The sequence below is a fragment of the Diadema antillarum genome, unplaced genomic scaffold (genome assembly GCF_040938485.1).
Source record: "Diadema antillarum isolate AM-2024a unplaced genomic scaffold, OU_Dant_1.0 seq00001849_RagTag, whole genome shotgun sequence".
Classification (NCBI taxonomy): domain Eukaryota; kingdom Metazoa; phylum Echinodermata; class Echinoidea; order Diadematoida; family Diadematidae; genus Diadema; species Diadema antillarum.
This window is the reverse complement of record NW_027272521.1, coordinates 689,622-703,452: the sequence shown is the minus strand read 5'-3', so window position 1 is coordinate 703,452 and position 13,831 is coordinate 689,622. Positions and strand designations below refer to the sequence as shown.

The window sequence follows — 13,831 nt, the reverse complement described above, 5'->3', positions numbered from 1 at the left end:
CTCATTTTCGTCAATGTTAGGGAAAAGTAGAATCATTATACGCCCACACAGGTATTTGATTTTTCTCAGTGATTTTGGTATGTTGTTAGGTTAGGGAATTTTAATAGTATGAATCAATCTGAAATAGGTAATCCAACGATTTTGTAACATGTTCTTTGATTCGTGTATGCATATGTATGCCTATTATTATGTGTATTTTCTAACATGAAATGGACAATGATAAACAAACAATGAACGATTCACACAATTCTTCATTTTTCATGTTCAGTTTCCACTTCAGAGCAAAAAATGGGCAGTTTCTGCCCAGCTGTGCATGGTGAATCAAAACAGTTGCTCTACTCAACCCGCTAGACATGTATGATATTGGCCACGCCACGGGCAGCCTTGTCCTTCTTTCTCCGATCATTAGACCCTATGCCTACTAAGCGGCTGCGACGATTGTAAAAATAGCACTGACGACATAAACGTGATGAATGTCGTCTGCGTAAAAGTGTATGACGAGCAGGATAAATCCTGACCACTCATCATAACAATTGTCATGACAATGATATACTCTCTTCAAATGTATTTCTGGTCATGACGAACTGATACATGATTACTATCTGAAGAAGCGGGCATACGTAGGTTCGTGTGTTTGCATTGAAGCTCCTTGTAATGGTGGGAGGTCCGCTGTACTAGATTTCCCTTTCACTGCACGGGAAGCTAGTGGATTCATACAACACACAGCCTGACATCCTGGTTCGCACGCTGCAAGGATTTAGTATTTACACGCGCAAGAGAGAATACAACACGACTTTCACCTTTAGCGGTCCGCCGGTGAGTGATTCGATTTCTCCACTCACTGCGGTTCTCTCGTTTGCCACTACATGCAAGATGAGGATATACAAGGAGTTAAGCATGGTCACTGAATGCCTGTTAACGCGTGTATTTGTGTATGGAATTATTTCCCTCTCCGTTGATGTCAATAGTGCTGAAGCAGACACAAGTAAGTTGCAAGCAATGTACGAGTTGGCCTATGTATCGATACATACATGTAAACACAACGTACCGAACCCCTCCCTCACACAAAATGTACTCGCCGCGTCCCAGTGAATTGATGAGAGATATAGTACATACTCATAGCATGGTTTTTATACTTCCATACATACATAGGGCCTATGCCTGCGGATATAAAACGTACAGATCAATTCCCTTTCTCTTTCGTGTTATGCTTTGTTTTATTGTGCGGGTGACTGACTGACGTATACAAATTTATCAAACTCTCGGGATACATAATCACCAGCATCACCGTAATATGTTGACGTTATCAGTAATTGAGTTGCGTTGGAATATTGATGATATTGAGCAGCCTATGCAACCGCGAAGCGTTGAGAGGTATAGGCCCTATATGCAGTAGGCCGGGTCTATATACTGAAGTAGGTGTGAGATGAATGAGAAGCAAATGTATATTTATACACATCACTGTTCATAATGCAGTAATTATGTTCATTGATATATTAGAAAGAGAGAGGGAGGGAGATCGCAGTTGACACGGCAGTAATGATGATGATGAGTTGTGCGTATGTGATATAAACTGATGTGATAGGACCTACAGTACTGATGGTGACTGCGTCTTTTATTATGCTCATAACTTTGTTGTGTACGTGCAGTTCGGGGGCCCTTTAATCTTGAATGACAGAAGTTAACAGAGAAGGAGAAAGTGAGATGAATAAACGCATAGTTAAAGAGGAAGTCCGGACGATTAATTCAGATCATGTAGTACATAAATTTATACAGTTCCATGACTTGTGGTGATTTGTGGAGTTCTGTGGTCCCTTGAGCAGCTAGAGAAACCAGTATTCCAAGAAACCCCCAAACAAATTACGGTATGATGACATAGGAGGATCCCTTATTTCTGAAATGTAGCGCTGTAACTCCGATATACCACTGGAGTTAACACGTACGTTCACCTATATAGCTGTGTGGACTTCCATACATGTTTAATTCTGAGCCCCCACTCGTTCATTTTCATGATGAAGCTGCCATGTCATTATCCTTGTTCATTGGTGATTTGCTATAAACTTTGATTACATTTTTATTCCTCATCCCAATCACTATAAACTCTGAAACCAATTTATGATATTGTTCAAATGATCAATTTTTAGTTGTGCAAACGTCAAAGTGTGAAAATCATCCCGAGCTAGGTCTCACATGCTCTGATGATCAGACATTATACATGTAGCATATCCTTAAACTGTCTTTTGAAAGAGTGAATAGATTTAGTTTGTTTAAAGTTGTCGGGTACAAGATTTCAGACACCGGGGCCGTCATGCTGTTTTAAAAATGTTTGTGCTAAGACAATTCTCGAATTTTCCAGATGATAATCTAATGAATTTAGTGTGGTACCGGCGTGGTAAGACTTTCAAATGTTTTATGGGAGTGGAAAAAAATGTATCATTTGCAAAGAGCATGTAATATAATAAGCGTGGACTAGTGATGTTCTCATTTGTTAAATATTAGAATTGTCCATACGCTTTCGCTGCCTAATATCATGCATGTGATATAGGAAAGAACAAAAAAGTCCCGATAGAGTTAGATATAGTCTATCATCTGTAAATTAGTATGCATGAGATTATCATCTTAGTTTGAGTTGAATTCACAATGGGGCGGTGAGTTTATTCAACTGGTGGAATTGTGTCTAAAATCCGTTGTACTCAGTAACTAACTAACTTAACTAAAGAAAGAAATCATTCAATCGTCATGTAGCGTCTGGTCATAAATCTTCCGTCGTGTTTCACGTGCTGTTGTGTGGAGTGAGATATACATGTATAGGAGAAATGTAATTAATTGTTACATTTATGATGTTTAATTCATACTTCACTTCTGTGCGTATCAAAAAAGGTAAACCTACTTTGACGGGCTAATATTTCATAATTGTCAGCTATGGAGGGCCCAATGTTTGTTTGGTTGTGAAGAAAGAAGAACTCTTCGTTTTTCCATAATTGTATTGACAAATGTTATGCGTGACTGAGCACATCTTGACAAATTGCACTTTTTCCAAGTTTGAGTGTCATCACGAAGGAACAATCAATGTGTCCCTGAATAGATGAAATCTGTCAATGAAAGTGGTCAAATAAATAGACCAGTTTTGTATTTATGAAGTCTTCTAACGTTCATGATGGTCCATAACATGGCCACCTGTCCGATAATTTGGTCATTCCCACAAAGCTCAACACACACAGTCCATTTTCTCTGTTCATATTCAACACAACTCTCAGCGATAAACTATGTCTTGAATATGAAGAGAAAAAAGGGATAATAGGTTAGCCTTTGTGGAAGTGGCCACTTGATCGTGAGATATCGACAATGTGGCCACCTTAAAGGTTATGGACCATAAAAGGTCAGAAAAAACCCTAAACATAAACCTGCTGTGCATCACGCAGGATGCCATGTCAATTGGATCACTTTCATTGAAAGATCTCAACCATTCAATGAGACATTCAGTGTTTTTTTTTTCACAATAATGCGCCAAAAAACTTGGAAAAAGTGCATTTTCCTGTTGTTGTGTTTAACAGACCAGCCTGTAAAAATGCAGGTTTGTGTAAAGGGTTTGTGTTCAGGGTTTCTTCTAACATTTTATGGTCCACATGTCCTGTAACGTGGTCACTCAACTTACGCAAACCCACCAGTCCATTTTTTCTCTGTTCATATTCAACACATAGCTAGCAGCGACAAACCATGTCTTTATGTTCATATTCAACACATAGCTAGCAGCGACAAACCATGTCTTTAATATGAAGAGAGAAAATGGATAATGGGTTAGCTTTTGTGGGAGTGACCGACTTGTCAACAACCGTGGCCATGTTGAAGGTTATAATTAGAAGAAGGAACATAAACCTGCAGTCATGCAGGCCGGCCTGTCAATTTGACCACTTTCGTTGACAGATCCCACCCTTCGGTGAGACTTTCATTGTTCCTTCATGTGACACTCAAACTTGGAAAAAGTGCGATTTGTCATTGTTGCCTGTAAAGTTCGTGTGCTCAGTCATGCGAGACAATTTTCAACATAATAAGTATGAATGGAAAGAGGAAGAGTTCTTCTTTCTTCCCAAAAACATCTGCTCTCCATATCTGACAACTTTGAAATCGTAGCCCTCCAAAGTTTGATTACCTTTTTTTATTATTATTCGCTCTGTATTATGCTGTGTATACGCAACTGCACAAAAATAATTGCATACGTTTGTATTTGTAATGTTTTGTGTTCTGATTGCACTTTTGATTTTTCTATACGAAATTCGGAAAAAGGCAAAGTATTATGCATGTACCAAGTTCCCGTTCAAATTAGGGTCAAAATGGGCTATGAACTGTACACATAGCATTGTGGTGTACGCTCAGTGACTTTCCACAGCTTTGAGCTACTATAGTATATCACCACCAGTTTCATACCACAAATGCATAGCCTATAGCTGTCATTTAAGTTCGAATATTAATTAACTCCGATAAGGTCAAAGATCAACATATCAATGAACTTTTCCTGATATTCACTGTACTCACAGTAATGTGAGGGATTATCAATAAGTTTCAACAGATTTGAGCTATGACCACCAAACTCACATGACAGGTAAAAAATACCGGTCGAGTTTGAATATAGTTTGAACCAAGTCCGATAAGTTCAAAGGTCAAATGGTCAATAAACTTTACCTGATAAGCACTGGTCCACATGATATTGTAGCGTGCTCTAAATAACCTTTCCAACTAGCTTTGAGCTATGAATAGCCAAGCTCATACCACATGCAAGTACTTCATCTAATATGCCTGTCAAGTTCCAAATAGTGGTGAATTTCGACAAGGTCAAAGTTCAAAGTGTCGGTGAACTTTAACTGATAGGTGCCATATTGTGTGCTTTCAATAACTTTTCACAGCTTTGAGCTAAGACCACAAAACTCACGCCGCGTGTGCAACACCTAAAGATGCCGATCAAGTTTATGTATTGGTGAAGAACCGCAAGGTCAATGATAAAAAGGTCAATTAAATTTACGTTGAGAAGCACTATAATCACATATTGCTATATGCATGCTGGCGAGACGTCGCTTGGCGTTTGCGTTGTTTTCCAAATATCTTCATGCACCATCCATAAACTCGATCACAAGTTTGAACATTACGTACTGTATACTGATATTTGAAACATTTTGTAACATAATACAAAGTTCAAATTATGAGAATATTTGCTTTGGATGTCCGTCATTGATTACAGTTCCCGGGTCGGTTCGACTAGTCGATGGCAGCGTTGACTCTGAGGGTCGTGTTGAGGTCTTCCTTGACGATACTTGGGGCGCGATATGTGACAACCTGTGGGGACCCGAGGATGCCGAGGTCGTCTGCAAACAGCTCGGCTACGTCGGGGCGGACCTGGCTCTGGTAGCTTCGCCATTTCAGCGAGGAAATAGCCCCGTACTTCTGGATAAAGTGCAATGTAATGGCCTTGAATCAAACATATCGACCTGCCAGCATGCCGGTATAGGCGTCAAGAGTTGCCATGAATCCCAAACTGCAGGCGTTACGTGCACTACAGTAGGTAAGTGCGGTATCCTCAGTTGTTCTTTCGTCGTCACCAATCTCCGATGACCAGAGAAAACATGCAAGAGATAAATTACGTCTTCACCTTCTTCCTTCGTTCTATACTTTCCTAGTTGCGTTACAGCGGCTGTCTCAACACTTGTGCCAACATAAAAACCAGAATCATGACTGAAGAAGACAGATGGAATCACTGTCATGACTATTGAAAAAAAAAAGTCATGATATATATTCGCGAAAGACAATACTGTAGACATTGTTGATTAAACCTCGACCAATCAGCCACACAAAGATATACGATTGAGCCTGTTTTCTAGCCACCTTTCGTTTAGAAAGGACATTAAGAAGGAGGATTCTATATTTTGCGGGCGCACCTTTACGTAGATAGAGTTTGCCCAGGGTAGATAAGAGGGGCAACGTGATAGATGTAAGCGATGTTGTAAGTTATGACTGAGTGCATAACTCGAAAACTAGTGTTATGAAGCTCGCGTAACCATCTTATTGATCAATTATGTTGCAAGTTGATCATTGATTTATTCAGGCTGTCAGACACAAAAAGCTATAATCCCAGGTAACTGAGACCCTAATCATCATCATGGAGCAGAAAAGTAGAATGCCGGATAATCTGTAAAAAGCTTTGATGCAAATCAAAAGACAAGAGTTTGAAAAGTGATATTATCCTGCACGCACTTACTGTTATTCAAGGCGAATGAGTTCGCGAAAATCTAATTAAATCATGATGCGATGAGGTTTGTTTGTTATTTGTTTTGGTCTTTTATATTTACCAATCAATGGTATAGATCATTAATTATGTATTTGTGGGGGTTTCATGTGAAAAAAAAACACCTACCGTTGTGGTTATGTGAAGGTATTGTTACAAGAATGTCGAGAAAATTCTAAATCTGCTCAGCTTGTCCATGTAAATTCTTTGCTGTCTAGGAAGCCTTCGACTAGTCAACGGCTCGACATCTGCAGAGGGACGAGTTGAAGTTCTCACTGAATCTGGTGAATGGGGAACTGTGTGTGATGACAACTGGGATATTGCCGATGCGCGGGTCGTGTGCCGTGAGCTTGGTTACCCTGATGCTTTGGAAGCCGTAGTTAACTCAGCGTCCTCTCCCGGGGAGCCCCGCTTTGGACGAGGATCGGGCCCGATTGTTCTCGACGGGGTGTATTGTTCGGCGGAAAAGACTCTCCTCAGGCACTGCAGCGTCACGAAAGATTGGGGTGTTCACGACTGTTCGCACGCGGAAGATGCCGGGGTGATATGCGAGACCAAAAGTGAGCCTCTCGCCGTTTTCTGTTACAGACTAATTAGCCAACCACTACCTTTGAACAGTTCTTAGATGAAGAAATCATTGTCCTGTCATGTACTGAATCGGCATCTTTGCATTTAAAGTGTAATACCAATATGAGTCTTGAGCTGTAGTAAGTTTAGCGTTTAAGAAGCTTGTTAAAATTTTGCTATCCTCAAGGAAAAAAGGAGAAGTGTTAACAACTAAAGTGTTAAATGAAATGGAAGTCTTTAAACTTTACCCAGCTTTACTATAAAAATGAATAGTAAATATTAGAGAAAAAGAACCAATACCAAATCGCAGTGATGTGGTTTATGTGAATTGAGGGCTCAGTATACTGCATAATCATTACATTTTTGTTCCTTTTGATCCATTTTATATTTCATATTTTAAATTCATTATTTCCAGCTTTAGCTGTAGAAGATTTGGCGAGAGTCTAAAACAATCACATGTGAATGATGTCAGGGTTTTTTTTCACTGCCTTCGCTGTCATACGCACTGTTTCATTATGTCCATTTTCGCAACATCCTCTTTCATTATTTTAACCGTATGGTCGTATATTATGCTTCCATGTATGATATGTTTCAGCCGTTCGAATTGTGGACGGAGAGTACCCGGATGAGGGTCGAGTGGAGGTGTTCTATGGAGGCACGTGGGGGACGATCTGCACACACGAGTGGAGCATCGAAGACGCGCACGTTGTCTGTAAACAGTTAGGACATCCAGTTGGAGCTCGCTCGATAAAGGTAGTGCCTAGTGTCGGTAGAACAGCTGTGTTACTAGATGGTTTGCTGTGTAACGGAAGTGAGGCCAGCCTTTCTGACTGTCTGTCAAGTGGATGGGCTAACAATGAGAACTGTGATTCCGAGTCAGCTCAGATGGCAGGTGTCGTATGTAACGGTAAGTCAATGCTACACGGTGCGCTTCCCATTCTATGAAAATCGAATAATTTTAATAATAAATTTCGTTCTGATTATCTTATTTTAAAAAGGAGTCAAAGCTTCGTTAAGTAATGTTAGTCAAGTTCCTTAGAAGACGGATTTGAAGATAAACAAGGCATATTATAACACATTCAACCGTTAGCATGGTGGACAGATTACATAAAGTCACTTGAATAGGGTTGTGTTTGTGTGTGTGTGTGTGTGTGTGCGTGCGTGCGCAAGTTCGCTGATGTTGTTCATATGTTGGTTGGTTGGTTGGTTGGTTGGCATCCATTCGTCTTGAGAAACGATGGCGTATAGCACTAGGCAAGAAGTTTGCACAGCCTTGAGTGGCTGTATAGTCCTACTCTTGAGTGACAATCTCTGGAGCACATGCAGCAGATGCAGTCCGTTGCGGCTAAGACTGGGGCAGCCCTTGCCTTCCTGCTGGCTCTCTTGTCAGTGTGATGTACTTTTCTTACAGCTGCAGTCCTCTTGACGCCTTCTCTGAAAGTGCTTCTCCACAGATGACGATTGTCAGCTGCATCTTCCATGGTGTTGGTGTCGATGTCAAATATCTTCATGTCACGTGTGTGTGCACACACACCCTTGAAGACGAAGATGCGGCCTTCCTAGAAAGGGCGAGCTCTCTGTTAACAGCAGGTCCTTTGGGATACAACCTGGGTCCATTCGCCGCTCATGATCCAACCACTTGAGGCATCTCTGGCTGGAGTGAGTACATGATAAGAATGCCGGCATGCTTGAAGCCATCTGTGTTTGTCAACCTATCCTGAATTAATGTGCAGGAGTCCTCTGAGGCTGCGGAGGTGGAAGGTGTTCAGCCTCTTCTCCTGGCCAACGTATGTTGCCCAGGACTCACAGTGGTTTAGCAGGGTGCTGAGGATGCAGGACAGCTTGGTGTTCTTGGTTAGCTAACTGTTGGTCCATACGCGCTCGTTCAATTTAGCTTTGACTTTCCCTATCGTATTGCTTATCTCGTTGTTTCATTGTCAAGGGAGAGGGAACTGGAGATGGTCGAACCAAGGTAGGTGAAGAACCGTATTTCTTCCAATACGTGTCATTGATGGGGATATCTGGAGGAGAGTCGGTGCCTTGGGTCAAGATCTTAGTCTTGCTAATGCTATGTATACATACATGTATATTCAAATTTCAACACCTACAAAGGTTCGTGTTCAGCCACCGTCATGACAATGTAGGGCCGTATCACGCTTCCTCCACACATCGAAGAGAAAATGCAGTCAGCAGTCTTTTCTTTGATATTGCACGGTGACACCACAAACCGCGCAGACCTACCTTTCCAAAGGCTCCTCTTCATGTTCGATTCCTCTTCAGTTTCGTCATATTTAGGGTCTGACATTGACATTCACATGGCTTTCGTGAAGTTAAAGGAAATCAAGCAGATGAACATTTTCACTCGTTCAGTGGAAAAAGATTCTGCATTCGGTAAAAGATGAGATTCAGTTGGCCTTCTTCTCCTGCAAAATCTTGTGCCATCGCACTCATGAACTTCTCTTTTTGTGTAATTAATAATACATTTCTACATTCATGGAGATTCTTTCTCGCACCAAATATATTTCTGACGTGCAGTGCCGTCGGTTGTGGTCGAACTACTCAGCGGATCAAGCTCTCGAGACGGGATCGTAAGATACCGAGAAGACACTATTTCCGGTTTGATCTGCGACCAGGACTGGGGAGAAAAGGAGGCAGCCGTGATCTGTCGCCAGTTAGGGTACGTACATGGCAACAGCACCAAGCTGGTACCTCTTGGCACCTTGTTGGGAAGGATATTCTTCAGGGATTACCAGTGCGATGGAACGGAAACACAGCTAAGCGACTGCCCCTTCACAACCCGTAGCATCACTCAGTGTAACAGTAATCAGATCGCCCAGGTTACATGTGGACCTCCAAACGGTAAATTTTAATTCATTGCACTCCCGTTATAATGAAATCCTCAGGAACGGCGTTTTTTTTTTTTAGTGTGTGTTATACTAGAATTTCGTTATAATAGCAATTCAATTATAGTGTATGAAGATACATAGATGATAATTTTGGAACCTGAATTTTGTTTTCGTTGTAACAAAAATTTCCTTCTAACACTATTCGTTGCAACGAGAGTGGACTCTGTTCTGCGCAATGGTAGTCTCTGCTATTCACTTTGTAAGATGTAGGCCTATGTTGTGTGACTTTTGCGTAGCTGAGTTTTGTTTGTTTTACATATTGTAATCTGAAGTTTTACATATTGTAATCTGAAGTTGTATACATTTAACGAAATTCCCCACTTTACCCTCTTTGCTGCTCCCCCCTCCTCTTATACATGTACCCTCCTTCCACATCGTAATCATTCCTGTGGTGTGTAATGAATGCATGCATTACTAATTGATTCTCGTTGTGTGCTACTGGGTTTTACAATGATTCTTTCACCGGTATTTCTTTGGGATCCAGACTATGACATAAGATTCGCCGGCAGCAAGTACTCCGAGCAGGGGCGTGTGGAAGTCTTCTTGGACGGACGTTGGGGAGTGATAACCGATGGCTACGTAACCTACAACACCCGCAGTGTGATCTGTCGGCATATGGGTTACGCGGGATTCAATTCCGACTACACCTTTGACGAAGAATCATTCCCGCGCGGGACTCTGCCAATCTTGATCGAAAATTTAGGTTGCAGTGGTGATGAACTTCGGATCGACGACTGTTATAACGTAGATGTAGTAGATGGCCAAACTAGGCGAACACGAGAAGATGAAGTTTCCGTCATCTGCTTCCCATATGGTAATCATGATTGTATGTGTATGAACGTTAGGAATAATGTAACAGAAATACAGTCGGAAATAAAGACAGGTTACTGTCTGAATTTTGAGAGAGAAAGAGTGACAATCAAAACATTGTTTCAAAAAGCATGACCAAATATCAAACAAAAGAGTTGTTGTTGTTGTGTTGTGTTTATGAAAAATGCGGTCCTATGGAAAAATAATTTGCGCCAGACAATACTGGCCTTAAATCAATAAATATCATGAATGACTCAATTATTATAACATTTTCAGTATCATGCTAATACATGTATAATATCTCCACGAGGGAGCTCATTATGGCTGTCTCCATTTGGAAGCTTATGATAATGAGAGCAACAAGAACAAGTACCGGTCCAAACGCTAACAGTTCCCGAATAAGAAAACTGGATTAGGTATCATTTACCTCTATCAAACTTGCTGAAAAGTTACGATTCGAAACGCTTTTGATTATTAGGGTGAGCAGAGTGGACAGTACTTACATTGCCGATGCAAAATTACTGAAAAGTGATCCCCTTTTCAGCTAAGGTAACAAACTGATCGTTTGGTTAAGCTAAACCCTGCGAGGTTGATGGGTTGACATAGGTCGCAAAGTCAGGGAGTATATAAGAATGCCTGCCAAGTAGGTTTGTCTATAAACATGATAAAAGGAAAACAAAACAACATACCGCAACATTTGCTCCGTCTATACGATTCTCCTGACTTTTGTGTTACTCTTTTTTAATTTTTTTTAAAAATTATTATTATTTTCTGTCACGAAGAGAGTGTCGCGAACCATCCTGTCAGGTTACTAACCGAGACCGGGAGAGTCAACACGCGGTACGGCATCGTACAGATATACCACGACGGTATGTGGGGAGCTGTGTGTGACACGTATTTCTCCTCCACGGAAGTAAGTCCCTTTCTATCAGTTATGGTTTCATCCAATTTTAGAATGTGAATGACTTTAGACTTGTCAGATATTGAAGAAAAAGACAATATGAATGGTTTTTATATCGTTCAATCTGTTTGTTTTTTTCAACGTAGCACTTTCGTTTGATGTGCTCTTTTTTTTTCTCAACTCCCTCTATGTGATAGTTATTGTGCAAGGAACTGGGTCATTCTAGGGCAGGAAGAGGACGAATTCTGTACAGCTACGAGACAGAAGGTGTCACCTGGCCATCTCCCCACGTTTGGTTTGATATGTCGTACTGCTCTTCATACAGTCAAGACAACATCGACAAGGTGTTCGAGTGTGGCCACGGAGCGTGGAAGAGGGCGCCGTATTGCAGCAATGAGGAGCTGGCTATCGTCACGTGTGTGGGCGAGCTGCCTCACTTACACTCTGGTTCAGGTAAAAGGGCAACATTAATTCTAAAAACTGCTAAAAAGGGTCTTCAAGTGAAGATGATAAATTATCACATCTATCTTGATGTCATGCTCCATAAAAGAACAGACGTCCTAATTGTGAAAGTCCATAAATTGCATGAAGTAGAGTCTGTCGACTTGCCAAATTTAAATTACATTATTTCGAGACGAAATATTTATTTTGGTTTAGGCCTATTTATCAAAGATTGTTTATCAGAAAAATTCTAACCTTTCACTTCGCTTCGTTATGTCCTCTTGTATCTGGCGAAGATTCCATATAACTAAGTAAGGTTTGTATCAAAGGAAGAAAAATAGGAACATTTTTAGCTTTGTGATATCTGCACTATAAGACCCAGAACAGCCAGTAAGGCAATCGGTTATGTATATGTGCTTTGCGTGTAAAGCTCAAATACTGTAATTGGCGTTTACATCATTCAATTCCTCTTGCTTCGATTTGTCTACAGAGTGTTTGCATTAATTGAACATGGCAAAGCTTTGATTAGTCATCTCACAGAACTCAGTGAAGATCTTTTCTCTAACATTTCTCAGAATTAGAAATCACCCTGAAAGGTGATACAAGTGATATTGTGTATGTATAATTCTTACGCTCTTCAGATTCATATCCGGATTATGAGTACGAGTACGGTTCCGGTCTAGCTACGTGGGAGGTCGTACTGATCAGTATGGCGGTCGTGATACCGCTGGGTCTGATAGTTTGCTGCTGCTGGCGAAGTCATCGGAGCACGGACTCCGCAACAACTGCCAGCGCCACCTACGTGCAGTCAACGCATTCGACGCGCGTGGAAGTAGCGTCAGGAGACGCGTCATCGCCTCCGCCAGCCTACGCTCCACCGTCACCCAAGCCTGAGGAGGCTCCACCTACATATGAGTCTGTGTCCCCGGATTCGGCAGCAGGAAAGAGCGCGGCGGAACCCGTTGACGTATGATGGATGTGAATACGCAATATACCTAGCTGATATTTCAGCGCAACGTCAGACGTTGTAGCATGGACAAAACATCAAGAACAACAACATGCAAAGACTGTCCCAAGCCATGACTGGGCAGTTAGAGCACTATAGTCTTGATCAGACGAAAATTTCGGCCTTCATTGCCCATAAACAAATCAGTAAGCATTTATATGTGTAGTTTATAACATAGATATTTACATAATGCAAGACTGAATAAAAATAGGTGACCCGAGGCCATCAGAGGTAGACGTCGGGCCAACACTCATGATTTTATCAGGATGTTAGAGATATATCTTGCCACTGCACACCGAGTTAGAAATGGTGGCGGCAAGCCGTGCAATATACGATGTGTTATACACGTGTAGTTATATCTGATGTAATCACTGTACATGTATTTGAATGCTACTTGATAGGTATACTAGGCCCCTAAATGTTGGCTAATGTCATTTTGTTGCAGACGTCATATGACAATTTTCAATGATAGAACAGATAATTTCTATAATGGTTGGGTGTGATTGAAACGTAGCATCTCCATAGTGATTACAGATCAAATCCAGTCTCATTTTCGAGGGTAATACACGTTTGTACATATAAATCAACATGCATTAGAGCAAGAAAAATAAATGCCTACCCGGTATTGCAAGAGTCCTACCAGGGCCCGTAATTCAGAAAAAAAAAACCATCAAAATGCGCTTTATTTCTCCGCCTCACAGATCTATGTTGGCTGATTTTGACGAAATAAACACACTGTCAACATCCCATACTGCCAAGAAGAATCAATCTTAGATTTATGACATTTTTTTTAGCTCTGAAGTGAGGCCATTACTATGCATATTGCATATTCATAAAAAGAGGAAGACCATTGTTTTTATGATAAACATCTGTTTCAATGAAGACGGTTACCTCAGGAAAAATAAGCAAAAAAAAAAAAAAAGAGT

At 41.0% G+C, this 13,831-nt stretch overlaps 1 protein-coding gene across 1 annotated transcript; it reads left to right on the top strand.

Annotated features, from left to right (window-relative positions):
• Positions 1-4,790: 4,790 nt before the first annotated feature.
• Positions 4,791-13,008, top strand: LOC139712745 (scavenger receptor cysteine-rich domain superfamily protein-like). The gene is made up of 9 exons (XM_071624541.1): positions 4,791-4,848; positions 5,234-5,554; positions 6,493-6,834; positions 7,437-7,748; positions 9,377-9,700; positions 10,232-10,561; positions 11,340-11,470; positions 11,656-11,911; positions 12,541-13,008. Exons 1-9 carry the CDS (start codon positions 4,791-4,793, stop codon positions 12,870-12,872), a joined length of 2,406 nt encoding a protein of 801 aa, XP_071480642.1. The 3' UTR covers positions 12,873-13,008.
• Positions 13,009-13,831: the final 823 nt, after the last annotated feature.

Excerpts from the sequence above, each read along its gene's own strand:
- LOC139712745 (XM_071624541.1), top strand. The coding sequence starts at position 4,791 with ATGCCTGTCAAGTTCCAAATAGTGGTGAATTTCGACAAGGTCAAAGTT. Across the intron at positions 7,749-9,376 it reads GGCAGGTGTCGTATGTAACG|TGCCGTCGGTTGTGGTCGAA; the intron begins GTAAGTCAATGC and ends TCTGACGTGCAG. Across the intron at positions 10,562-11,339 it reads CGTCATCTGCTTCCCATATG|AGAGTGTCGCGAACCATCCT; the intron begins GTAATCATGATT and ends TCTGTCACGAAG.